Below are 26359 nucleotides of genomic sequence, written 5' to 3' on the forward strand. Positions count from 1 at the left end.
TCAAGTTTAGAATGAACATTGGGAAATTCTAACATATTCAATTCAGATGTTTAAGCCAAGAACACTGGAACGCCATACACAACCGGCGCCGCACCGTTCAAATATTTCAAAATACAAGCATCCCGGGACCGCGCTATGGCAGTGTCGAGGCCAATTGAGTCCCGAACTCCCTGTTCTATATTGCCATCACACCTTTTAGCTGAACTCCTAGATGAAGAGCCGCCCCCTCTCTTTCCTCCACCGGCCCTGAACAAACCCCATTGGTCTAGAACATTCTTCGCAAACCGATCAATATCCTTATCAGTGACGTCCCACAGTGTGGCAACTAAAGCGGGAGAGCCAGCATGGACATAATTCCATGGCGTGCCATAAGGCTCGAATTCTCCGGCTTCAGTCATCGATCCGCTACTGCATCCCATCAAAAAGGTGACAGCACATCGCTTTAGTCTTCGGATTGTTCGGCCGCGGATATATTGAGCGCCGCTTCCATGGCCAAAGTATAAAAGAAGGTGCTTGGATTCTAACATCCGTCTGAATTCCTCTTCACTAGGCTCTTTTTGAGAGAGTTTGGTCCATCCATCTAGTTGAGATAAGGGGACGTTAAAGGTATCCTGTGTTGATTTGAGATCGCCAGTGGGATTTAGAATATACGCTCCATTTTTTTTATCGATCTCAATCCCATGTGGTGAAGAGGGACCGCCTTCCTGCATTCTCATCTCGAGGATTCGTTCACGCAAACAATGGAATGACGGCATCCGAGACACGGAACGGCCGCTAAGGCAATCCAGTGACTCCCATGGAAAAAGGTGTAGTACCTTATCTAGAATCAGAATTGTGTGAGATTCATTCGGTGTATCCTCATCCCTCATTTCTGCTTCCGTGTAACTACGCAAAGCATCCAGCGTTTCAACGACCATCATGTCAAAGTCGATTTCATCGTACGCGTTCCGTTCTCCTTGGAACTGCAAGGCGTCGATAACAAAGTATAACAGATCCATTATCGAGTTCTCCGGATCATCTTCGTCCGCTAATCTCTCGATATTGACGAAAAGTTCCATTATATTGCAATCCAGGTGAAAGCCCAGGCTCTTTGCCTTCCCTTGCTTACCACGCCTAGATGGTAAATGCTTGTCTAGGGTCTTCTCGAATGACTGGGTAAATCGGTCAAGCAACACTTGATTCGCCAATTTTTGTGAAAATATACCTCGGAAACCTCCAAACCAGACATTTTCGATATTGTAAAGGAGGTCTTTCAAACGAGTATCTAGAGCTTCGCGTTTAGCCCACCATTCCTTTTTGCCTTTCTTATCTGCCTGAGCACTCGCATCATGCGCGCTTTGATTAGCCAGTTGTAAAATTTCTAATAGCTCATTCTTGCCATCATCGAATGAAAAGGTTTGTTCTCCATCGTCTTCTGAATCACTGCGTTTGAGAGGTATGTGTAACATGAACGGTTCTTGGTGTGCGCGAAGTTTCGAAATCACAAACTCATTACGGTCATCACTTAGGCTTATCGATATAACGTCCCAATTTTCAGGCAAAATATTGAGATATTGAGTCTGAAAGTCTAAATATAAAAGAGACTCCAGATTTTCTGTCGCATCGGGGACAGGAGGCCATTTTCGGGGAATTGTTGCTAGCGCCAGTTGTTTATCCGCTATGATTGTATTATTCTCTCGTATAAATGCTAAACTTCTCCCAATTTCTATTTGATCTTAGCATGTATTAACTTAGCGAAAAGGAAGGCAGAAAAATCACCTCTTAGCTTTACTGTATCATTAAGGTTTATGGTAGCGTTGCTATTTAAAGTCGCATAAGATAAAGCTGCCAATTTGCTTGATAAATACGCAGATAAATGAATATCTTTTGTGGATCCATGGGTCACGATTGATGGAAAGACGGAATCGAGACAAGTCTTAGCGGTCGATAGGAGCTGAGTAAAATCTTCTTCAAGTTGGCTCTTCTTCGAATTCGATAGGACTGGCTTTGTATTTCTTTTGGAAGCTTTTAAAGAGCGTGTAGCACCTGCTTTAGCACGTTGACTGCCTTCAAATTTTTGAATGGAAGGAAGGGCGATACAAGACTCAGGGATCACGCAGTAGACCCCATGATTAGCAAGTTTATTGATAGTTTCACTCAATAGAGCATTGGCTCTGCAAAGATCCTGCATAACGTGTTCAGTCTTAAGTTCAGTGAGGGTTTTAGCTTCATCAAGAAGTGCCATGGCATCTCGAGTTTTTTGATGAGAAATGAGAGCAGAAGCCTTGCGACGAATCAGAGTACCTCGAAGTCGTGAGATTAAACATGGCAATAAATTATTTGATACCATCTGACATGACTGCGAATTCAGCACTGTATCTGTGGGTTTTGAAGTATTTCCAGACTTTTGTGGGCGTTTTGTTTGTCGATGAGGTCGAGGCTTTGTATCACTTACTGCTAACTTGCTAATTTTTTTCTGGAGTCTGATAACATCATTATTAGACGGTAGTATCTCAACTGCTTTTTGTATTACCTGTACCAAGGCCTGCGGACAGAAATGAAGCTTTTCAAGTTGAGCTTCATTTTCGCCGCGAGATTGATAAATCTTCGAGACATGATATCGTAGTGCGACGTAATGAATTGTCAGTTCTAATGAAGATGACTCTGTATCTGCCTCCTCTAGGAAGCGGTGTCCCTTTTCCACTTGGTTACTCCGTACATAGTAATCACCCAGCTCTGCCTTTATAAATGTCGCTGTGTTGGTAGCTCCCAAAGCATTAGCCACTTCCAGTGCTTGTTCAGCATAGTATATTGCATCTTGGCAAAGGCCAATGTGGGCTGAAACTTGGGCTAGCTGGCGTAATGCAAAGCAATGCGACGAGAAGTGCGGCCAATAAATGGATCCGAAGTGATGGGTTTGAATTTTGGACTCGCACCCAGGCGACAATTTAATTGCAGCAAGCTTTTCGGTTAGGGGGTTCAGCTCCGGATCCTCGACACTCTTATTGGCAATTTTGAAATTTCCATGCTTCTCCAGTCGCGCCCATAGCCTGCTTCCGAGCTTCACTGCAGTTTTCGCGTAGAAGACTGTATCATGCATTTTTCCTTGGCTGAATGATATCTTTGATAGTAACAGAGCCCCATCGACCCCCATCCTATCTACCAAGCAACGGATCCGTGGAGAATCTTTAGATATATTGTTATTCACGGATTCGAACACCATCTCAGCGTTTTGAATACACTCCAGGCTTTAGAACTGTTAGCATACTGCTGTTTCAAATATCATTGCAGTGAAGTTTACCTTTCATCCAGAAATCCCATTTCCGCAAAATACTCCGCATATGCAAGATGCCAGGATACTAAAACAGATGGGCAAACATTTTGACGCTCGGTCAGGTACTTTGCGCCCTTGAGTATTTCACCAGCTCTTTCGGCAAATCCAAGACGAAGGAACTGTATGCTCATCATATATGAGGACGTTATGAGTGAAGACAAATCCTGCTTTTCCTCCAGCTCTAAAACATGCTTCAACAATGATAGAACTGTTATCCGAAGTGTCCAGTGCGCATGAACCTCCAGATAGTCAGCAACAGCCCAGAGTTGGGCAATCCAGGTTTGTGGTTCGGAAACCTTGGACTCCAATGATTCCCATGTTGCCCAATCCCGTGACATTTTTGACCATGTCTGAACAACAAACTGCAAATTATCTGTTGTTAGATCACAGCGGGAGAACCCAAGATTTAATCGGAGTGCGGTCATCAAATCCTCTTGATAAGCAAACAAAGCGATGTCTTGGGAAAGTTCTGGAGGCTGTGAAAGGCAAAATTCCGCTTCCCTCCTAAGTTGATATCGAAAAGAATCTTCAAAATCAAGGCCAGAATCCAAGAGTACTTGCATGGAAGAGAGAACAAGTCTGGTTCTTCGTAACGGGTACAATGAAAAATCGTATAACAAAAGAAGCTGGTTTGTTGTAAATATAAAACACTTTGATAGCATATCCGATGGGTTAACAGTAATGACTTCTGTTAAAATGGCTATTTGACGTTCAAGTAGGGTTCCCCTACTTTCCACATCTAGAGTATCATCGTCATATATAAGTTTCGATGTTTTCCGTACCTGTTTCAACCTTGCCTTGATGTAACTATTGAGCACACGGCCCAAGGCGAATGTTGGGCTATCAGGCTTTTTCCAGATGACGCGCGGAGGATATCGTGCCGCAAGTTGACGAGCCACCTCAAGGGTACCAAGTTTTATATGAGCGCGAATTGAGGAGGAATAATTGAGTTCCGCCTTTGCTTCATGCCCTATTTCGGAATAGATACTGGCAAGCCTTTCCAATTTGATGGCGATAAACCCTGAAATCTGGTCGGCTTGTACACAATGGCCCAGGATATTTATTGACGATTCGAGAAGAGGAACCAGCTCAAAAGATGCCTTCCCAGCCTCTTTCTGGGCAGTATACCTTGACCAATATAGATTGGACAATCTCAGTAGGCCAGATGATGCACACCCGGACTTTTGGTCCTCAAGGCTGAAATCAAGTGGTGATTTGCTGAGGAAAGTGAAACAATCAGTTAAAAGGGGCTCAATCATATGCCACGGAGGTGTGTCCTTATTTAACGATAGCCTGGCTAAAGCAACACTGGAATCAATAGCTGCCAGTGAGATGTTCCGACATGTGGAAAGTCGCTGTAACAGCATGTTCTTAGAATCGATGTCTGTATCGGGTGATAACGTAGGTCCCAAGTATCGAGCGAGAAAGCGGACAAAGCTTATTAAATATTGGATGATACTAAGCCATATATAAGTGGACTCAGTGCCCTCTTTGGCTGGGAATGGTATAGCGCTTGCCAGGTCATTGGTTATTTTCAATATCACCTTTTTTAGCTTTGCAGCTTCGACAAGTAATTCATCCAAATCAATTAAATTTCCCTTGAGCGATTCACTCAAGCTCCTCGCTGCTTCATTGATGGCTGTGTCGATTTCCGTTACATTTGCAGCAAGCGAGCTGCTTAAAAATTCAATTGTAACAAAAGCAATTTTGCATCGACAGATAGCTAGTTGCAATGGATTAGAGGTAGTAAGACATGTAGCAGAAGCTTTGCAAAATTCCACTGCCTCGGACAGTCTGCCTGCCGTGTAAGCCATTTGGCCCAACGCCTTCAAGACCGAAGATACGGACGCGGATTTAACATTCTGAACGCAGGTTTCATGTCCACTAAGCCTCAGACCTGTCTTCAGTCGCAAGAATGCTTGCTTGAGACATTCAAAGTCACTGCTTTTAATAACTTGACATCGTCGCGTAAATGCAGAGAAATACCGAGAAAGAGGGTCCCAAAGCTCCCTATCAGCGTCATATTTGTGACCAGCTATTTTCCACCAGAGAGATTTTATTTCAAGCGAAAGGATCTGCAGCAGTAAGGTAGTAGTAGGCTTCGTGCGAGTCTTGTTTGTCTTGACTTCTCCAGAGGATATCGTTAGAGCAGCAAGCGATAAGATCGTACTAGAAAGGGATTGTAGCTGCTGCGCAGCTTTATCTGCCGACAAGAATCCAGCTTTATATGCTGCGAGCAGAAGATTTGGGGGGCTGCAAGGGTTGGAAAGCAAAAGATGATCCGTCATCTTTTGAACAACGCCGGGTTCTCCTTCAACTAGCACCGCTCTGAGAGCCAGGTTTTGAAAAGATATAAGTAAATGAAGCATAGAACCGTCATTCGGTATGCTGGAAATACAGCCAAGAAGGTTTTCCAGTTTCTCAATCCCTTTTTCAACCGCCGCGTCGGTAACTAATTTAGTTGATCTCTTTGTCGTGTTGTGACCATTAAGGTGTTGACGTATTCTCATTTTTAACTCTTGTAGTTCTTTAATGGCGCTATCCTTCAGCCCTACTGCAAAGAGCTTTCCGATGAGTATACAGAGGCCTTGCTCCAATTGAACATGAAACCCTGGCGCCCCATTTTCACTAGACTTTAAAGTCCGAAGACTTGATAGAGCAAAAACAGCGGACTCTGCAACACTGTTTATATTGCTAACCGTGCTTTGTGTTTGGTCAGCCCGTTCCGATCTTCCTTTGACCTTGTTCGGTGATCGTATCGCGCGATTCGGGGAACTCGGTTGTAAGGGTTTTTTGGGTGAAAGAGAGATTTTTGGTGCTCTATTTTCGTTCTTACTCGCAGGGAGAGGCCGAGAGGATTGTAGCTTTATGTGCTCGGATATAGTTTTGGATGAGATATTGAATATATCAGTGGCCAAAACAATCTTGTGCTGTTTAGGTAGTAATGGAGCTGTAGAAGGATTTTCGTTTTGAAAAATTGATACTTTTCTGGTAGCGCGGGAGCTTTTATTGCCTCTTTGGCCGGTAGATGTCGTTTTGGCGGTTCTTGTACCTCTGCGTTCCACTGGTTTTCGTTCGTCATTGACGGCGGAGAGAAGCTGTCGAAGCAACGCGACGGTATCGTTCGTGCAAGCAGATGGGCTCTGGACAGAGGCTTTGACAGAATCTATCAATGAGCATGGGGATTGGGAGATCATATCTGTAAATTTGCATTAAAAAAAAAAGAGAGCGAACGAATCTGTATAAGTCTGTCAAGGATCGTGATGTTCATTCTTGCGGCAGCAGTATTGCCAAAAGCGTTGCCCGGTCAACATGGACCCAGTTACATAAGCAATATATCACGTGAAACCTCAAACGGCAAATTCTCCAGGTACCTAATCAGATAAAATCGAATTTCAGAAAATTGTTCAAACCCCCAGCAATTATGTCGCTGAGATACGGGCTCAATAGCCAACTAACTTATATTGCAAGTAGAACGAAATACAAGAAATCTTTATTAGGTACCCGATTTCAATGTCTCTCTACCCGCTCAACAGTCCCACGAGTTGCTGAAACTTCAATATGGACGGCGATGATCCCAAAATTTCTCCGCCCAGGCTGGCGAACCTCGGAGCCTGGCAGTTCAGAGAAGAAACGGAATCCTGCGACTTACTTTGTCGTTATGTTTATTCTTGTTGGCTCACAAGCCCTTCGAATGGTTCAAATCAAAAATGATCATGGGAATTATGTCAGAAGTACCGAGGCGAAGATAAGGTTGTTGAGGGAGGTAATTGAGAGGCTCCAGCGAGGGGAGGATGTCGATGTGAGAAAGCTTCTCGGAACGGGAGACGAAATTGCAGAAAGGGAGTGGGAAGAGGGTAGGATTCATGTCTAAGTACTACTCTGCGAACGAAATGTTGACTAACTTCTGCCTGAAAGCTATCCGAGAAATCTCACAAGAAGAGCCCATATCTCAGCCAAATACGAAACCTTTGCCCAAACCGGGTACAGAGCCAACAACGCAAAATGACAAGGGTGCGGACACCACACATCCCCCAAAGCAGGCAAGAGATTCGAACCAAAATGAACTGAAGAAGCGCACCGCCAAGTTTTATTAGGAGCATGGAACTCAAAACATACACATTGGTGAAAAGGCGAGGGTAATATTATATACCTTATTCCTAAGGGATTACTTTTGCTTTTCTCATCCGTTCCAATGCAGTGATCCAACTGACTTGCAGCGGCTCGTCTTCAGTGAATCCAGTTGATCTTAGCTTACCAAGATCAAGGTATCGATCAAAATGCAATTTGGTTAAGCACCAATTTGGCGAGCCGTCCATGCTTGGAGAAATCACTGGCCATCCCTTGAGATGGTGTTTTTCCAACATTGCATCGTATTCCTTTTGGTGCAATTTGATGTATTCCTCAGGACCAGGTGTTTTGGTAGTATCTTTTTCATTGTCCACCGGCGGTTTCCCCACCAACCCAAACCAAGCGCAGACCTCAGGCCACATCATCTCCCAGCTGGTGGGCGTCGCGGATGACGCGACATTATAGCCCTGTCCATTGACAAATTGATCTTCCAGCAGCGACAAATGGATGGTTTCTTTCGCGATCATGTCGCCTCCCGCCTCCGTGCCCAAGGCTTTCCACACCCCGAAACTGCCGAAGAATGGACATTCGGCTCCTTGGCCATTGATATGTGCATACAACGAAAGGTACATAGCAACCGGATACACACCGTTCCAAGCATTAGCGCGGGGAACAAAGCCTACGACTTATTAGATATTTGCGTGCCCAAAAAACATTCAATAGATGAGCCTCTACATACCAACAATTTCCCCAGGCCTTGTTTCGCACCATTTCCAAGACTTACCTTTAGAAAATTCTTTCATGAAGTCCGTCCATACTTGATAGTGAAGAAAGTCACACAATGGCTTCTGAAGAGACGGGAGACCTTCAGTCAGAGGGGGTGAGAAATTAAACTGGTCAGGGAAACACAATCCGTATATGAACGTTCCATACTGAAGGTGGATAAATCTGAGATTAGGCGCTAAGCTCTCGATTGTCTTAAGTGACTTTCTCAGAGCACCAAGTGACACAGCAAAAGGCTCCGGGCTCTCAAAATCCGGGATAGGATCGTGAACTACCAAAAATAATCGGTTGGTTATCATTATGACGTTACCTTTCAAGGTCATTTAGGCATACCCAGATAGTAGACATGCGTTACAGTTTTCATGTCCCTAATCTTCTCAAATTTTTGCCTCAGAATATCTTCATCATCACCGTGCAAATCAAACCCTGACGCCAAAGCGAGCCTATCATCTGTTGGCCAATATGATTTCTCTTCTTCGTTCATTGGTTTCCTGTTCACACCAGTGATGCGGCGCCATATCCCTGGCCGTGGGTAGTTGTGGAGTAGTTGATTGATAAATGCCCAGCCGGACATACCGGACGCTCCCAGGACGAGTGCGTGGAAATTCCTGTCGCTGTTCGACATATTCTTGGCTGATTTCAGAACTTTCCCAAGATAACTTTCTTTGCGGACGTGGGTGTTTCAAACAACTGACATATTCATTAATTTTACAGGAAAGAACGGACTGCCTTTTAGATCTGTGAGATATATGAAATTCTGGTCGATGGCATCACATGTTTTCGCGTCCTTGTGATGCAATGACGCAAAGTTTTTCTCCGATACGAGTTTCGGGGATAACTACTCCGTAGCACATCGATAATAATACGATGTATTGCCAGAAACTACTCCGTACGTAGTCATACTCCGTACAAAGTCCTGGGCCGAGAATATTTGTCAGCAATTGGGTTTACTTTTTACTAAAGTATGACATTATAAGTATGGAGTATTCCGTATAGCTTGGAAATTCCTGTTGGGCATCGATCCTTTTGAAGAAACAAAGACCATGGTGAGGGATAATTCCATGTTCATCAGGTCTATCATACATGAAGAGCGGCAGAGTAAACAGATGATTGAAACGCTAAATCGCAGAAGAATTGAGAAAGACCACACCCCAAAATATAGGGTATAATTTAGCCATTCACTTCATGAAGCCCAAAAGTTTTGCAAACCCACTATGATTAAAAATAGAACACAAGCATTAGATCGTACTGGACCCCATTTTCTTTATATCAGGGATATATTCAGATTTGTAGGGTTCAAAATTAGGGGGCATGTCCCCCGCTAGCTCTAGGCGCACTGACCGGTGCGCCAGCTCAAAATGTCGGGGTCGTGGAGAGTGTGCCATCTCTTGGGGGGGAGGTGGCATGTACATTTCTCCCGTTGATGGCCAAGCCACCTCCGTGGGGGGAAGGCTGCCGGGATCTTCTTTTGGTGTTACTGCCTCTTTATTATGGCGTCGCTTTCGAACGCATATGGCAAGCAGAATCACGCAAGACAGTATACTGAAACCAACGGCAACGCCAATACCAGCTTTTAATGCGGCTGGCAAACCATTTGAATCCGGGTTGGAGGATGGACGCGGTGAAGACCCCAAAGATTGTGTCGATTGTGGCGTTGTTGTCGGTGCCGACGTGAGGTTTGCGGGAGATGATGAGTCTGTTGGTGCGGCTATCGTGTTGGTAGGTGTGGCGCTTTGAGATCTAGAAGCACTCAGGATATTCCCTTTGTTATCTAAAAAGGTTCCTCTTCCCCTTTCACAGCATGAAGCATCCGAGTCGCAGCAGTAGCTACCGTCTGCACATTTTCTAACCCGTGGCAAAAGTCCGTGAAGGTTCGCTCCTACATCAGCAGTCATGTTAGGCCAAAGGCAATCGAAACCGTTTGTGGGTGAAGTGCTAATTAAAATCAAAGAAGAGCCTTACCATATTGGCAGATATTCGAACAATCCTGCCAGGGATTCACAGCACACAGGGCATTGACATACTCAGGAGAATTGTCTTGTGTACACAGGCGATTACCTGTGCACTGGTGAAGATAGTGACAGCAAGCATTCGAGCCCGGGCATTGCGTGTTATTTGTCAATGGTCTGCCCGTAAAATCGAAGCAAGTTTGCAACGGAATAGGATCATTCAAAGGGGACGCCAGGGCTGAATACGGAATAGCTAGCAGCAGCGAAGTTATGGTATGCATCACCCTCAAAGAACGCATTTTCACAACGGTATGCAGAAGGTATCGAAAAGCTTGAGAAAAGAGGACTGATATACCACCCTTGCGATCCACAGAAGGGAGAAGAAGAACTTTTGGCTTCACACAGCGAAATCAAGAAGTAGAAGAAAATGCTCAAATGCCACACTCTCGTGCCACGAAGAACGATGAGGAATGAGCCCAGCGGGCTCTGCAGCCCCTCTGGACAGGGACGTTTATAGATACCACCGCTCATTGAGCAGGCAGACCCGACAGAACGGTTTGATATTGCGCTATACCGCATTTGGGTGTCAATAGGGAGCTGCTGTGAGTGGCCGTCTAACCGCTGGCATTTGGCTGCGAAGTGGCCCCCCCTGCCAAGGCTTTTTGAGGGCACAGTGGCAGGCCGGCTCGGCTCCAGCAGCGAGAGTCGAGGGTGCAGACTCGCAATAATAATAATGAAAAGGTGCACTCTCTGTGTGCTCTGCGTCGAGCGTCTCGCGGAGAAACCTATCGTCGAGACGGGTTCCACGGGCAGAGTGTTGTCTCGAAACCTGCTGGGGGCTGTGTGAACACTGTTTCGTGTTGGTGGGCGCTACATTGGTCACGTTCTTGGCGCTTGGCATGAACATCTGAATGAAAGTGAAGATGTGGTGCTCGATTAACAGGCAAGAGGACATCTATCTCTAGCAACTACCCTCTATCTAGAAAAAAAAGACTCGATTGTGAGAGCAGCTTCTATGGAACCAAGCAAAGGGAAATCTCTCTAGAAATCGCAAAGAAAAATTCGCCGCAGATATTAAATTGAGCTAGGAGAGCGACATCATGTCAATAAATGCCATGATCTCTTTGTTCCAAATCGCAAAAGAATTAGAAACTCGATTGCCAAGAAAGAAAAGAATTTTCGTTGCCGAGAAAATCGCAGTGGAGATGGAAGACGACGCAAGGTAGACAAGCGCAGAAAGAAACATGCCGATAGTACGCCAGATCCAGAGACACAAAAGGGCAAAAGACCGGCCGGGGCGCAGAAAAGAAACAATCATTTGCAGTGCTAGAAAGAAATAGAAAAAAGTTTTAAAACAGTGAAATGGAAGGAGAAGCCGCATCGTGATATCGTAACGGGAACACTTTTGAAATCGAGGGTGTAAGATAGCTGTTATCCAAGAAGCTACTGCAGCTTAGATAAACTAAGAAAAAACTCGCTAGAGATGCTTGTCGATCTAGAATCTTGAGCTTCTTTTTTTAGCTGATTCGAACAGGCAATCTTTTACCTTTCCAAAAGAAAAGTAAAAGTGTAATCTGCGGGACGGCTCGACCTCCTTGAAATCTAAGTTGCGTCTATTTGTTTTGCGAGGAAAGGGCCGAAAAGAAAGAAACAAAATCTCTCGGGGTTAAAAAGTGTAAAGAAAAAATCATATCCTGGTGTGCTTTTTTTCACTGCTTAGCAATTCCTGGAAGGCCAGGCCAAGATTTGCTCTGGGGAACACGGATTCGTCCAAAATTTTCGTCCAAATCGAGGATAAGTTTAAGGGCATTGCGAGAACGGAGATATGGGAGCGGAGCAGTCGCAGGTTGGAGGCCAACGCTTGGTTCTGAGAGCCCAGTGGTTGTCACCTCTTCATGTGCAGTTCCTGGCATAGGCAACATCTTTTGAAGAACTTCATAAGCGGCGAGGGTGAAACCAAACTGAGGGGAAGATCGGAGGATACGAGCCGGACCTCCTTTGAAGAATGCTGTAAATCCTTCTTCCTTCATGATTGTGGTGGCACAGTGACGAAGGGATGTGTATTTCGTTTCTCCCTTACGGGCCTCGACCTGGAGACGAGTTTTGATAACATCACAGGGGGTGGTCAGGTAAGCGGCTGGCATACCAGCGATGGCGCCCGCTGTGAGAAGCTGAATTACGCCGAGTTTCTTAGTGGCAGATTCGCCGAACAAGTCTGTTTTTAGGTGGGAGTAGGTAGGGAAGTAAATGGCAGAGAAAGGGACTAAAGTATTTCGGAGTTAGTACTTAAGCATCATAAAATAGAATTGTGAGCTTTCTAACCATCACGGAGAAGACAAGCACTGGCCCCTTTGTACAATCCCATGAGACCCAAGTTCTTTACAATCCAGATAGCTGAGCGCCGGGGAGCGGCCTGTCCAGACTTGGCAATTTCTCCTTGGACCTGAAGACGAATCTTGACAATTTCCAGGGGGTTGGTAAAGACCTAATATGTCATAATTAGAATCCAATGCGAGTAGAAAATCCGAGATCGAATCACATACCACTTGACAAGCACCAGCTGTACCACCAGCAAGTACCTCATGACCCCACCAGATATTACCGGTCTTCTTATCAGTGAGCCGGCCGCGAACAAGGTCGTTGACAGTTAATTTGATAGCCTTTTCCGGTGCAACACCAATCAACTGAGGCAAAACACCGGAATAGAGACCCAAGACACCTTCGTTTCGAATGACCTTTTTGAAGCAATCAAGCGAGTTGGTGTAAAGTTTCTCACCAACACGCGCGCTTCGCTGGTTTTGCATTCGGGTTTTAACGAGATCAATTGGATACACCATGAATGCGCCGAAGGCACCTGCAATACTTCCTAAAGCAAAGTGATGAGCCGATTCGAGCAAGCCATCCAAAAGTTTCCTCGATGTCGTCACAGCATTGTCTGTGGCCTTAGAGACTGCATTGATTGCCCCCGATCCTAGCATAGTAGTAGTGTGCCATGAGGAATCGATCACCTTCGTGAAATCGCTCCATGACAGCTTTCCAGATGGCGCATCCAACCCGGCAAAATGAAACAGAATGTCAGCTTCCATTGGTGTGAACAGAGAGAAGCGGGTGACTCGCGCGGCTTCATGTAAGAAATCGGCCCTTGTGATTTTGCCGTCCTCGCTCTTACTGATTGCACTACGGATGATGTATTCAATCATGTCCATCTCGCGGATAATATTCTGGAAAGCGCGCACATTGGCGTAAGAAATTTTGCTGCCTGTGGAAATATTGCAAAGCGTTGGTAAATTTTCCAGCAGGTGATCGGAGAGCTTGTGTTTGGCTGTCTGGAGAATAATGCGCTGGAAATCTTCTGGCGCGATGTAGCCGTCTCCATCTTTATCGAAAAGGTGGAAAGCTTGACGAATTCTCTCACCCTGAAGACCGCGGAGCATTTGCGCAAACTGCGGATAGGTCATATCGTGCCTGGTCTTCTTCCTACCAGTATACAACGAAGCCCACTCCGAGTTCCAGTCAAATGGGATCGCATCTCCACTCTTGTTTGCATTGTAGAGCTTCTGGATAGTTTCACACTTGACGGCGCCAGTTCCATCACTGTCAAACAGTCTGAAGGCAATTTCGTATTCGGCATCAGGCTTCGAGAGGAGGCTTTCAAAGGCAGCCCAGTCGCTCAGATTCACTGTTCCTGCGCGGCGTCGATCGGCGACCTGGAACAGGATTCCATACTGCTCACGCTTAATTTTGTGCTAGGTTATCACAAAGGCATTAGTCACAGACATAAGATCGAAGCGGGCAGGAGAGTTTGCCGATGATGGTGATGTGTCACGACACAAACCACATGGTTTACACGCCGGGCTGGTCAGAGACAAGCTTACATAGTCTTCATGCTTTGGGGCAATGGCATTGATGAAGTCCTCCTCCATCATACACAGGTCTCCGGTTTCGGGGTGCTGGCGCGCATGCTGCATGAAACGCAATTTCACCTGTGCAGACATGGGCGGCTCGGGCTCAGTTGTGCCCACCAGTGAGGCCTTGATGGACTCCTTCACCTGCGCCATTGTGCAATGACCAGTATGACAGGAAAATGCCTGAAAAGAGCACTGGGGGGTGCAGGTGGTGGACGTCCAAGATCAGGCTGCGTCGCGTCTGGTTCAAAGAATGCGGCTGAAACAGCAGGGGAGCTCGGCAGGCAAGCAAATTGATACAAGAAACAATGCGCAAAAGCTGAACAAACACAGAAGAAGAACAAATCACAGCTCCATTGCCGCCGGAAAAGAAGAGAGAGGGGAGATGAACAGCACACCAGGAGAGTCAAAGAAACCGCAAGTTGCTGGGGGAGAGAAAAAGAGAAGCGAAACTTTTCTAGCCTGCGGTGACGCGCGCTGACTGGCTGCCGCAGCCGGGCCGGGCGTGCGCCAGAGCTTAGCGGTGGCGCGGGTGGCGGTGACTGCCGCTGCGGTGCTTTGGCGCGTGCTGCGCTGGCGGGCAACCCGACATATACTCTGTATGTACTCCGTAGCTATGCATATTCTACTTCATCGACGGTGCTGCGTCTGTTGTTGCCAGAGTACAGCAATTCACGCCGAGCAGCTGCGCCCCGCTCACTACAATCCCGCAAAACCACATCCGACAGAGGCGTCACATGGTACATGGAGATGTGGCTGGTGGCCTGGTTGGCAGATTTTCAGGAACAAACACTTGTCGGAGGCGAAACCACGGCAACAAAGTTTGACGGAGACAGCATGAACTCCTCTCTGAGCCTCGGGATTGCCAAACATTGCTCTACGGAAAGGCAAGTGCGAGAAACTGGTGGAAAATGTGCTGTTGCGAGCGAGAGCCATCTGGGCGGTCAAGCACACGCGCGGATGCCTTCTCCAGGTTTCGCTTCAGGCCGTATCCATATCCCGGCGGTCAACGGAGCTTCGCTCCACACAACCCATGCGAACAGCAGGCTCTGACCCACCGCAACGCAACGCCCGTCCATGCTGTGTCCTGGCGTCGTTTCGAAATTCTCGCAGAGAATCGTCGCCCGGCGCCGCGGCGCTCCGTCTTTCACCGAAGTGCCGAATACAACAGAAGGGTGAAGATCGATGATAGCGACGGTTAACCACAAGTAGCATGTTAGGAACATCGCGTCGACACCTCGGGGGGGGTCAGAAGTGATCTTGGGATACGATCCGTATTCTGGAGTATGATTGTGGGTGGCTGCCGTCAAATAAGATCATGATCCAGAAAATTGCCTCAGGTGCAGCTGGCAGATAACCGCCTCTATCAACCTTCGCTTCCCACACGTACGCCGCGACCCGCGCCGATTTCGGCCTAGACATCTCGCTCCCAAATTTCAGTCCCGAAGGCTGAGAAAAAGCCGTTCCGGTGCCAAGTTCCGGCCCCAACTTCTTTCACCCTCGGCTTGGCTGTGTGCGACAAAACCACAACAATAATGTTAGCTAAAAAGGTGCATAATGTTTGCGCATCCAGATAGCTACAGAGCACATAAGTGCCACTTACTCAGTCGAGTGGCCTGTTTTATACTCCACTGGCCTCAGAATGTTGAATTCAAGAAATCGAACCACCTGTTCGCGAAAACTCGGCACACCGCCAACGTTCCTACACTTCTGTGAAATGTAAATGATAATTTACATTTTGAGTACAAACACTCCGTACTCCCGTACTGAAAATCGATTCCTGCGCAGACTCCCATATCCGCACATGTTGAAATCCCATAAGATACTGTGTGCGGCCAATTTATTGGGCCCAAGTTCTCAAAAGGAACACACCTTTGCACTAGCAGCTACCAATCTTCCCTAGAATCTCGTTATCATCAATCGTCATCGCTAATCTTCTTCGGTAGTCACGGCTTGGGCAATATGTCTCCAGCTGCAGGTAATAATGTCCCGAACTAATATCATCATAGCACAAATGCCGACGGCTAAAGAAATACCGGAATTGATCTTAGTGGAGGCCCTAGATGACCCACTCCTCGAGAAAAGCAGACGTACGACTACACATAGGCCCCTCTCAAGCAAACTGGGAGCCACTCTAAGGTGTGACACAGAAAGTGAGCATTTACAAAAGCAATAGTTGGCCTAGTGGCTGCAGGTCCAATGACACCAAGGACAGAGCCTTCGTGTAAGTGGCCTTTCTATAGGCGGTCTACCTCAAAGTAGACAGAACCACGGAAATCAACGGGTGATGACACTTTACAAGTAACAAGACGGCAAAAAATACAGGCCCCAGTTCATCCCCTGTCTATGGCTGATATTGCTCTGCAGACAGCGTAAGCATGATCGGCTTTATTAGGATTACGCTTACAGGGGGTGAAATCAGCGAAGTGAACTTAGGTATCTTCTAAAGTTGTATATGCTTCTTTCGACAATGACATAGTTTCACATTGCAAGGCCTGGCCTGCGAAGATGTTGGCTCGGTGTAAATTCCAGCTTCTCATGTGCTGAGGTTTTTGGGCCTAAGAATCAATTGTAGAAAGCCCAGTGAGATTACACTGCATTCTGTAAAATTCGGGGCCCATTCAACTGCCTTGTGGCCTGGTGACGAGTTGGCACATTATCTTGTGTGCATTTTCACAATTAGATAAAACTCAGGATACTATATGCAACCAGGCAGAGCTGTATTAGAAGGACTATGAGATGCATACATTGTGAATGCTCTTTCAGTATGGATTCTATGGAAGAAGGGGTAACCTGTAGAAAGGGAGTAATAATATGGGTTAAATCATATTATCCCTAGGGAAATTTTTAGAGACGATAACGGAGTAGCCACTGGGTCATTGCCGAACAACTGCACCCTGTAGTCTGAAGTATCAAATATGCCATCTTTCGGCCACTTGGTCAAAAGAGCAATCCACTCCAAGCTGCGAAGTATTTATGTAGTAAATCTCAATATTATATAAATGGCCCTTTGAGATATCGTTGGCAGTATGCAAAAAGGGGCAAATCGGAAGGCGGGTTGGCTCTCTACGTTTGACTTCGATAAATCTCTCCTCCATGGTGATTATAGTCATTAATATGGTTAAGTATAATTTGTGGGGATTTTATCTGCCAGTTAGGCGCAAGGAATGCACAGAATAGTGTTGCATATTGAACAAGATTTTGCCAGATGGACCTTGGACGGATAACCGTCAACAGTCAACCAACTTGGGACTCCATACGGAGTACTCCGTAGAGTAAATGTCTTGAAAATTGCCGCCGCTAATTCGGAAAAGGAACCATCAGAATTTCTGTTTTGAAAGCCCCGGTTGATTGGGGCCTGATTCATCGGGCTGTTCGCCCACTCCCGCCCAGGAAGAGGGATTTCACTATTCCATCACATTTCCAGCCCAATTCAATAGCCAGTTTGTGAACCTTGTTCTTCTGTACTCTGTATGTATGGACAGCGCATAAAAGTGAGAAGTTGACTGGTTGGGGTCCAGTCCAGCCACCAACTTGAACGCATCGCGAGGCCTGTGCAACATATTTCGGTCAACAATTCTTGAAAATAGAGACTGGTTGGGGGCGTGACTCGAGCTCTCCACTGTTGGCGATAAAATGAGCGGTGGATTCCGGTTCTGCCAGCGAGACGCCGTAACAGAATAGAATCTAGTTTTGCTAGTCTCTTTTTGCTTTGATATTTGGTATCACAGCAAGTTGCACAAGGTACCCTGGTTGGTAGAAAACAGACATCCTCGGGCTCAAACCTTGCTCTTCCATTTGTCGAGGGTATTCTGAAGCAGGAAAAAGTAAAAGGCAGCCAGACGGATGCTCACACTGGTCTGGCACAGCGCCCAGCTCTCCCGCTCGGTCACATCCAACTCATTGATCGGCTCGAACGGAGGGGTAACATTGCAGGCGGCGTTGGAATTATGCTTGTCAAGGCGGCATCGATTCCCTCAGGCTCGACGGCATGCATCCTTCTCCGCTCTCCAGAGCCAAACAGAGCGGCGAGGCCCCCTGGGCGGTGTGATCCGATCCGCCCGTTGCAGTGGGTGGGTGGCTAGCAGGCCAACTTCACGATCTCATTCGCGGTACGGCCCCAAGCATGCTGGCTAAAGTTTTCGCCCTAACGAGCCGTTCCCCTCACTGCCGTGCCGTTGATGGCCGGGGGCCAAAGTCGCGCCCGCAGGGCCTCGATGGATGGGCGAGTGGAGGCGCTGCCTATAAATAACCCTGTGCCGCCCATGCATCGTCCGATTTTTCCCGGACCCATCTCTTTGCTTGTTTATTTTCTTCAGCATCTGCTCTGAGAACTGGCTTCTCAAAGCTCTGCCTCTTTTTATTTGGGATTATTATTCTTCTGTTGGTTTTTGCTCCTCCGTTGTCGATCTGTTGGCTGGTCCAACTTGCGTGTTACAGTTAAATATTCTCCTGTCTCAACCACACTCCACTGGCACTGCGCCTTGTTATCCCCCACTAGTTATATAGCACACGCGTTATCCTCCCACTGAGAATTGACAACACAATCATTAATCAGTTCGCGATGTATGCTACTCGAGTTGCCAAACCCAAACTCTCCCTCAATATTAAGGTCGCGAGCGGTGTTACTGCGCTCTCTATTCCGTCTCCAGCATCAAAGGCCATTCCAAGAACGCCGCTCTCACCCGCTCCACGAAGCCCAACGACAATGAACACCGCCCGCAACAGAATAACTAGCCACGGTCATCTTTCTCCCATGCCACAGCAGGCGAGTTTCACATATTCGAATACCAGCTCGACGAAAAGTATTTTAAAGAAGAACTCTGCTCTTGCAAATGCCTCCACCGCAAAGAGAAAGATTCAGTTTATTGGAGAGCCAACCGTGCACTGCGTGACGCCTATCGAGAATCCAGATGAGTACTACGGCTCGTACGTCAAAATGAGCAAGGAGGAGCGAAGATGGTCTCAAGTCTCATGATAAAATACGAAGCACCCTCACTTCGATCATGGGTAACACAATCAAACCAACTATACACCTATGCCTCGGGTGTGATGGAGCATTACGATTTTATACGACCATGAATCCAAGACAGAGGATTAAGAGCAGCGATAGCTATCAGGATATTAAAGTTGATCAAGCGCCCAGTGGATCCAAGCCACAACGAGCCTTGTAATTTTACCGTATGGCAGGATATCCGGTGCCATTAAGCGACAGAACCCTGGGTTCTTCAAAGCACTTTTGCCCTGGTCGTTAGATATTTGGGTACTTGGTGAACGCCGCTTTACTACGAGTCGCAAGAAGATGAGGCAAGGAAAGTTAGCCCAGTGATCTGCTAGCCTGGTTAGTTGAGGTACCCAGGGTTGAGAGGAATAGTAAAGGTCTGGATTGCACCCGTGCGATGTATATAGACGGGTACACATCCATGTGACTTTGATGCTACTTGTGGAGAGTCAATTATTTCAAAATAAATATCAAAGTTTGAAATCCTTAGTTTCATTTACTTCATACCGTGTAATTTTCATAGGTATTCAATCGAGATATCAGAAGGCGGGTATGGAGTACTTTGACTAGACCGGCCCATCGAGGCTTACTAACCAGTCTGAAGTCAATCTCTCCAGACTTTATCCTACTCGGAACACCAGGAAACACACAAATACCGGCTCACCTGCCGCTCCTTAGGGCTATCAATGCTGTCATTGCGGGCAGCATGCAGAATTGTCTATCCCCAGAGAATACTGCCGGCTCGACGCCATGCCCAACTTCGACAGCTTTTGACCCTTGCCATTGAATCATCTTGGTATGCAATTCCCATTCAGATTATTTTTCCCCTTGGTTTTTAAAACCCTTTGGCTTCGTTGGCTAATTTTAGTTTAGTGACGACACGTCCGTCGCCATCGTTGAAAAACATGGCATGACATCTACCTCTGTCCACTTCCTCGAAAATATTACCGCGGACTCAAGAGAATATAGAGGCATTCATCCGATCGTGGCGCTTGGCTCTCACCAGCAAAATCTTGCTAAATTAGTACAGAAAGCCCTTCGATACCTCCCACCCGCCAATGAAGACGATGGCAATGGACGGTTCATAGATATTTTACCTGCTGATGGTGCCTTGGCCCCCGTGCGTAGAAGGAAGCCGGATTTTATTTCTGTGACTCGAGGACCCGGGATGCTCTCCAGCTTGACTACAGGAGTGGATACTGCGAAAGGATTGGCGGTAGCATGGCAGATTCCCTTGGTAGGGGTGCACCATATGCAGGCCCATTTGCTGACTCCAAGATTGGCGACCGCACTTGAACCGTCTGCGGAAGCGATCACGGTCTCAAAGCGAGTTGAATTTCCATTCTTGTCCCTCTTGGTGTCTGGTGGTCACACGCTACTAGTACACTCTAGGTCTATTGTTGATCATGAGATTCTCGCTTCCACAGTTGACATCGCCGTTGGAGATGCTCTTGATAAGATTGGAAGAATTGTATTGCCTATGTCATATTTGAAGAACTCTCCAACAACAATGTACGGCAAAGCTCTGGAATCATTTGTTTTTCCGAATGGAAAGACGGACTATGCAGGTTACAAACCGCCAGCCTCTCGTGGAGAAGAAATTCCACGGCGCCAAAATGTACAATGGGGCTGGTCCTTTACCTTACCCTTTAGCGAAAAGAAGATACTTGCATTCTCATTTTCAGGGTTGGTATCAGAAGCCACCAAACAAACGGAAGACTACAAAGCCATTTGGAAGGAAATGAACAATGACGGCGGGAGTGCCGATGATTGGCTTCCTTACGACGCCCGAGTCGCCCTCGGAAGAGAGTTCATGAATGTTTGCTTCGAGCATCTGGCCTCGCGGACTGTGCTAGCTCTACAGTCGCTACAGCATCCGTCGGGATTTGAACACCTGAATAAAAAGAATCGCAGGAAAATGGATCGTAAGAACGCGAAAGGACAAGCTCAAGCCAAGAGCCCTGTGAAGACGCTTGTTGTGAGTGGCGGTGTCGCCGCGAACCAATTCTTACGGAACCTTCTTCGATTGTTCCTGGATGTCCGTGGCTTTGAGGACATTGACATTGTTGCGCCACCAATGTATTTATGCACAGATAATGCGGCAATGATTGGCTGGGCGGGAATTGAAATGTTTGAGGCGGGTTGGAAATCCGATTTGAAGTGCCGGGCATTGAAGAAATGGGCTCTTGATTCCAGAGCTGATGATGGCGGAATTTTGGGACCTGAGGATTGGATACGGCGCGAATAAATGGAATTTTGATGCACAGAAAAAAATTCTAGAACGTATATACAATGGTATATTTCAAAGTCTTCGATTTTAAATTCTGTGTATATTTGCCTGCTGGCCTGTGTTATATCCAAATCTTCGAGGCTTTGTGGTCATATTTTCTCCAAATTCATCGAACGCAGCTATCGTACGCAGTATACACTCAGAATTACGCACTATAGCGAGCCTACGGTCAGATGGGGCCCGGTTTCGTGCTTCTGGTATAACTAACTACACTCAATCATATCGTACATACATTCACAAGGCCACTCCACTTGCCTCCGCATACAATGGTCCATAATTATTGTAATCTTTTGTTTTGGTTCTCTCGCTCTCGCTCGCCCTGCAGAAGGGGAAGCCGGAATTTGCATGGAGAGCTTTTTTTTGCAGTAGTCATAAAAAATTTCAAATCTGCTTAGGCTGCTGCAGTGTCGCGGGTTGATCAAAAGGCCACATAGATATAGCCTCTTTGCGTTGCTTATCGTCCTCCAAATTTGCCATAATATTCTCATAAAAATATTGATAAGTCTGTCTCACTCCCTCCCAGCGAGCCTCAGATGTCCAGCCATCCTCCTCCACACCCAGGGTCTCCACCATATCTTGTCGCAGTTCCAGCATAGAATTGTAAGTATAAAGCTGCTCTTTGTAGAAGCTCATCTCATCCGGGCCTAAAGCCGGGATTGGACAGTTTTTCTCAAACCCCAGCTTCTGCCACGAGTCTCTTAGTTGCAATAGTTCGTGGGTAAAAGGGACAAACCCATCTCTCCATGTCCGATGGCAATATCGAAATGGCCTAAGGAGGGTCTCGTCTATTTTTCTAGCTCCTCCCAGACGAGGAGCTAGAAGGGCGCAGCCTATTTCGTACGCCTGGCTGCAAAGGCTTTCATCAGCAGACTCTGGCGTGCCTTCGGCAGGGACTTTCGCAAAATCAGGTGAATCATCAGCATAATAGAATGCTGGCTCAACACTGGCACATTGCCAGTCAATTATTCCAGTGATTTTGGTCGGGTCATCTTCAGAGATAAAGATATTCCTCTTGTGTAGATCTGGATGAAAGAGCATAGGCGCTGCGTTAGATTTTATGTCAGGATGCTGAACAAGTTCGGGCAAGACGGCGCGGCCGAGTTTAAGAAGCTTCAAATGCCTATCCACGGTGCCTTGATAGGGAGGGTTTTGCTGATGGAGAAAAGGAAGGTCTGCTTGTGGTAGTCTTGCAAGGCCTGAGTCTATCAGAGCAGCAGCATATGAAGAAAGATCACACCCTAAAAGTTGAAATCATCAACAATTGTTAGATGTGAATAGAATACGGTCGCCTCACATGGTCCTCTATTCGGCGCACTAAACGTATAATGCCTTGGTTCGCCAACATTGCAATCCCAGTAGGTACTACCTCTGCAATGAGGGCCAATGCAATATTTAGTATCACTTTCTAATAGTTTCTTCGAACGATCATCAAGAAATGATGCATTGGAAAAATAAAGGCTGCCATATGCGGGGAAGTCAAGCTCGGACACAGGTAGAACACTGGAACAAATGGCTCCAGTACATTTGACTTTCAGGTGTGATGGCATATCTGTCCATGCTTCCTGTAGCAGAACACCGCCAACGTGTTCTAGGATAATATACGCCGCGCCAATTGGATTTGCAGGATCATCACTCCAGTCCAAAATAGCTGGAATAGGTATTTTAGTATTGCGTTGCACTGTAGGCACATCTTAGCACTGGAGTTTACTCCGATAGTGCAACATTCATCTTACAATAAGTAATTGTTGCAACTTCAGAATTGGTCACATGTCTTGCCGGTCCGACAACAGACGTGGGAAATTTGACGACAACGCGTTTGCCATCATCAGTTTCAAGAATCAATACTTTACTAAATCCACCCTCAATCTTGTAAAAGCTTTTAATTGACGTGGCAGAGGGGCAGAGTGAAAGGACTTTCTCACATAGGGCGACAAAGTCAAACTCCACGTAACGCGCGTCGCGTTGGGCTTTGTCAAGGCGTAGCCACCGGCCCGCAGTATAGGTAAACAAGGCTATATTCCCGCATGAGAACGCGAATCCAACAATCCAAGAGGAATTTACATGTGTGGGGGCTGTTGTTGGCCATTGCGGAGGATACAGTATAAGTGGAAGTACTTAGATACTGTGTTGCGCGAGTCCAAAACAGAGGTATGGTTCGGAGAACCCGGGTGGAATTCACACGGGGTCTTTTAAACAAACAGAAAAGTAACGATTTCGAGCCCATCATTTGTTCTGAGGCGGACCCAAGCAATCGAGGGCAACATCTCCTACAGCGATGAGGTCTCAAGAGGGTGTGGCCGGATAAACCCTACGCCCGCTAATTAGTTTGTTAACTACCTAGTTAACTATGTAACTAACAGGTAGTTGACTAAACTAGCTACCTCAGTTAACTAACTGACAAAAAGGTGAAGCTACCAGGGTGTCTAGTACTGGTTCCTTTGGTTTAAGCAAAAAATACCCATGGGGTGGGAACCTTGGGGGAGAGGATCATGCTCCATCAAAAAGCCCTGCTGCAGGTAGTTTTCGATACCCAATCATGTCGTCGCAATTACGACCGAGCATCTACCTCAGGAGACATTTTGCCAATGTTGTATGATAACTATACCGAAAATAGCCATGATCATATTGCTCCCGGGCTTGAAGCGAGTGAAAATGATGAGTAACTTGGTCGCCTTCCGGAAATGGGACTAAGATTCTGATATCCAAGGGGACATGATGACCACCCACCCTTTTTCTCCTTCTTTTGGGGATTTCTCTACCTGTGACATACCATATAACTACCTGATTAGCAAGCGTTAAACGATCGAAATGGGAGTCGATTCGGACAAGGGGCCTACTGCCAATGTCGTATCCTCCGCAGAAAGTGGTGGCCAAGAAACCCGCCGGCTTCCCGTCACTCTCCTGTCGGGCTTTCTGGTTAGTATTGGATTAACATGAAGTGAACCAGATCCTGACACCATCGTTCTAGGGAAGTGGAAAGACCACTTTGCTAGAGCATATTCTCAAAACGCCAGACCATGGCTTGAAAATTGCAGTCATTGTCAATGACATGAGCCAGTTAGTCAATTCGATAGAATTCCTTCCATAGGTAGGAGGCTAATTGCTCTATCGTTATAGGCTGAATATTGATGCTGCTCTCATCACACACCACGTAGTATCGCAGACGAAAGAAAAACTCATCCAGCTCCAGAATGGTTGCATCTGCTGTACTCTTCGTGGAGATTTGCTTTCCGAGCTGGCACGTCTTGCAAAGCAAAAAGAGGTGGAATACGTTGTGATTGAGAGCACTGGCATCAGTGAGCCCATGCAGGTGGCAGAAACTTTTACTGCGGAATTTAGCGCTGCTATGCTTGAAGCAGAGGATATAATCATGGACACGGATGAAGAAAGCAAGAAAATCCTTTCCGAAATGTAAGCCAAACATCCCCTTGCTCATAGGTTAAGTGGTTGACCTTTATTTTGTATTGCAGTACGCAGCTTGGAGGGCTCCACATGGTAGCTACTCTGGACACCACGGTCACAATAATCGATTCTTTCAACTTGTTATCAAATTTTGATACTGCTGAATTCCTCTCGGACCGTTATGGTTCGGATCAAATCGTTCCAGAAGATGAACGCACCATCTCGGACCTTATGGTTGACCAAATTGAATTTGCTGATGTTGTGATAATTAATAAAATAGAGACTGTCAGCAAAGAGGTCCGTGGTCGTATAAAGCAGCTCGTGAACTTGCTAAATCCTAATGCCAAGCTCTTGGAGGCCAGCTACTCAAAGGTAGATATTAAAGAAATAATTGGCACAAAGAGGTTCAATTTTCTAAAAGCGGCCTCTGGCTCGGGGTGGCTGCATAGTCTCCACGAAATGACCATTATGAACACAGCACAAGGAAAAAAAATGGCTCCTAAACCAGAAACATTAGAGTTCGTATCCATACCTGACATAGAAGATTGCTATGTCAAAAATGCTAATCGTGACTCTTAGGTATGGCATTAATAATTTTGTATACACTGCTAGAAAGCCGTTTCACCCGCGCCGGCTCTTTTCTCTTCTCCATGACAAATTCGTCCTTCTTCAGCAAACAGAAGAAGAAGGCGGGGAAGAGAGTGGAGATGAAGGCGAGGGTTCAGGGGATATCGATAAAATGGATACGAATGAGGGCCCTGGTTCTGGGGATGAAGATGTAGAGATGGAAACTGAAAGTATAAAGGGCTTTGAACAGCCTGACACCTCCGTCATTCTTGCGAATAAGCGAGCCCACGCATTTGGGCGTATTCTCCGTTCAAAAGGGTTCTTTTGGCTTGCAACTCGACCTCTTCAATTCGGAGAGTGGAGTCAAGCAGGTGGAATGCTGACGGTGAACTGTGGAGGCCCTTGGTTTGCAGAAGTCCCTGATGATGCTTGGCCAGAAGATGAGGATGTCTGCAAAGCTATTCGAAATGATTTTCAGGGAGAATGGGGCGATCGAAGACAGGAGATTGTTTTCATCGGTGAGGGGATTGATGTCGAAAAAATCAGGGGTTTATTGGATGATTGCCTTTTAGATGACGCCGACATGGCTAGATGGGAAAGGGTGATGAAAAAGAGGCGGATGACTATGGAAAAAAAGGCACAGACGTTGGCTGGAATGTGGGAAGACGGCTGGGAAGACTGGCCTGCATTTGAGGTCGAAGAGAGCGAAGATGAAGAAGTTGGCAGGAGGCAACCAAAGGAAGGGAAGCACAAGCATCATGCAAGTGAGTATTTCGGCCATTCCAAAAGGCCCAACGGTGTCCATAACCATCAGCATGGCCATATCAAGACACTCGATGGGTCGGACAAGAGGAAGATGATAGCAGCTTAGTTCCTATACCAGGTTTGTCAGTCTTAAAAGCAACAATCGAACTTATTTCATGAAGAGTCGTTTCATCCGTCGTTCCATTGTTTACCCCAGATTTGCCTCCACGTGAGGCTCTCTTCAACTCTAACATGGTTAAGCTTCTCGTCTTGGCGTTTCTCCCCGCTACTTATCGGTTTCTGAAACCTTTCTATTCGTGGATTAGCGCCGTT

General features: G+C 46.5%; 8 protein-coding genes across 8 annotated transcripts; 3 read left to right on the forward strand and 5 right to left on the reverse strand.

Moving 5' to 3' along the window:
• Positions 1-50: 50 nt before the first annotated feature.
• On the reverse strand, positions 51-6510 carry ESP1 (separin protein; the record flags this gene model as incomplete). The annotated part of the gene is made up of 3 exons (XM_049250228.1): positions 51-1705; positions 1759-3227; positions 3281-6510. 3 exons carry the CDS (start codon positions 6508-6510, stop codon positions 51-53), a joined length of 6354 nt encoding a protein of 2117 aa, XP_049110588.1.
• A 227-nt stretch (positions 6511-6737) lies between these two features.
• On the forward strand, positions 6738-7410 carry LOZ57_001137 (uncharacterized protein; the record flags this gene model as incomplete). Its single annotated transcript, XM_049250229.1, has 2 exons — positions 6738-7170; positions 7232-7410. The coding sequence occupies 2 exons, from the start codon at positions 6738-6740 to the stop codon at positions 7408-7410; spliced, it is 612 nt and encodes a 203-aa protein (XP_049110589.1).
• Positions 7411-7473: 63 nt separating this feature from the next.
• LOZ57_001138 (uncharacterized protein) lies at positions 7474-8792 on the reverse strand (the record flags this gene model as incomplete). Its single annotated transcript, XM_049250230.1, has 3 exons — positions 7474-8063; positions 8124-8438; positions 8501-8792. The coding sequence occupies 3 exons, from the start codon at positions 8790-8792 to the stop codon at positions 7474-7476; spliced, it is 1197 nt and encodes a 398-aa protein (XP_049110590.1).
• A 613-nt stretch (positions 8793-9405) lies between these two features.
• LOZ57_001139 (uncharacterized protein) lies at positions 9406-10062 on the reverse strand (the record flags this gene model as incomplete). Its single annotated transcript, XM_049250231.1, has 1 exon — positions 9406-10062. One exon carries the CDS (start codon positions 10060-10062, stop codon positions 9406-9408), a length of 657 nt encoding a protein of 218 aa, XP_049110591.1.
• Positions 10063-11825: 1763 nt separating this feature from the next.
• On the reverse strand, positions 11826-14174 carry AGC1 (mitochondrial aspartate-glutamate transporter agc1; the record flags this gene model as incomplete). The annotated part of the gene is made up of 4 exons (XM_049250232.1): positions 11826-12379; positions 12439-12601; positions 12660-13862; positions 13992-14174. The coding sequence occupies 4 exons, from the start codon at positions 14172-14174 to the stop codon at positions 11826-11828; spliced, it is 2103 nt and encodes a 700-aa protein (XP_049110592.1).
• Positions 14175-18585: 4411 nt separating this feature from the next.
• Positions 18586-21271, forward strand: QRI7 (Mitochondrial tRNAs modification protein; the record flags this gene model as incomplete). Its single annotated transcript, XM_049250233.1, has 4 exons — positions 18586-18950; positions 19547-19573; positions 19628-19819; positions 19897-21271. 4 exons carry the CDS (start codon positions 18586-18588, stop codon positions 21269-21271), a joined length of 1959 nt encoding a protein of 652 aa, XP_049110593.1.
• A 423-nt stretch (positions 21272-21694) lies between these two features.
• Positions 21695-23399, reverse strand: LOZ57_001142 (uncharacterized protein; the record flags this gene model as incomplete). Its single annotated transcript, XM_049250234.1, has 4 exons — positions 21695-22551; positions 22608-22991; positions 23047-23325; positions 23375-23399. The coding sequence occupies 4 exons, from the start codon at positions 23397-23399 to the stop codon at positions 21695-21697; spliced, it is 1545 nt and encodes a 514-aa protein (XP_049110594.1).
• Positions 23400-24121: 722 nt separating this feature from the next.
• Positions 24122-26153, forward strand: LOZ57_001143 (uncharacterized protein; the record flags this gene model as incomplete). Its single annotated transcript, XM_049250235.1, has 5 exons — positions 24122-24229; positions 24282-24370; positions 24431-24724; positions 24784-25233; positions 25295-26153. 5 exons carry the CDS (start codon positions 24122-24124, stop codon positions 26151-26153), a joined length of 1800 nt encoding a protein of 599 aa, XP_049110595.1.
• Positions 26154-26359: the final 206 nt, after the last annotated feature.

This window comes from Ophidiomyces ophidiicola (assembly GCF_022830035.1).
Source record: "Ophidiomyces ophidiicola strain CBS 122913 chromosome Unknown scaffold_3, whole genome shotgun sequence".
Lineage (NCBI taxonomy): Eukaryota > Fungi > Ascomycota > Eurotiomycetes > Onygenales > Onygenaceae > Ophidiomyces > Ophidiomyces ophidiicola.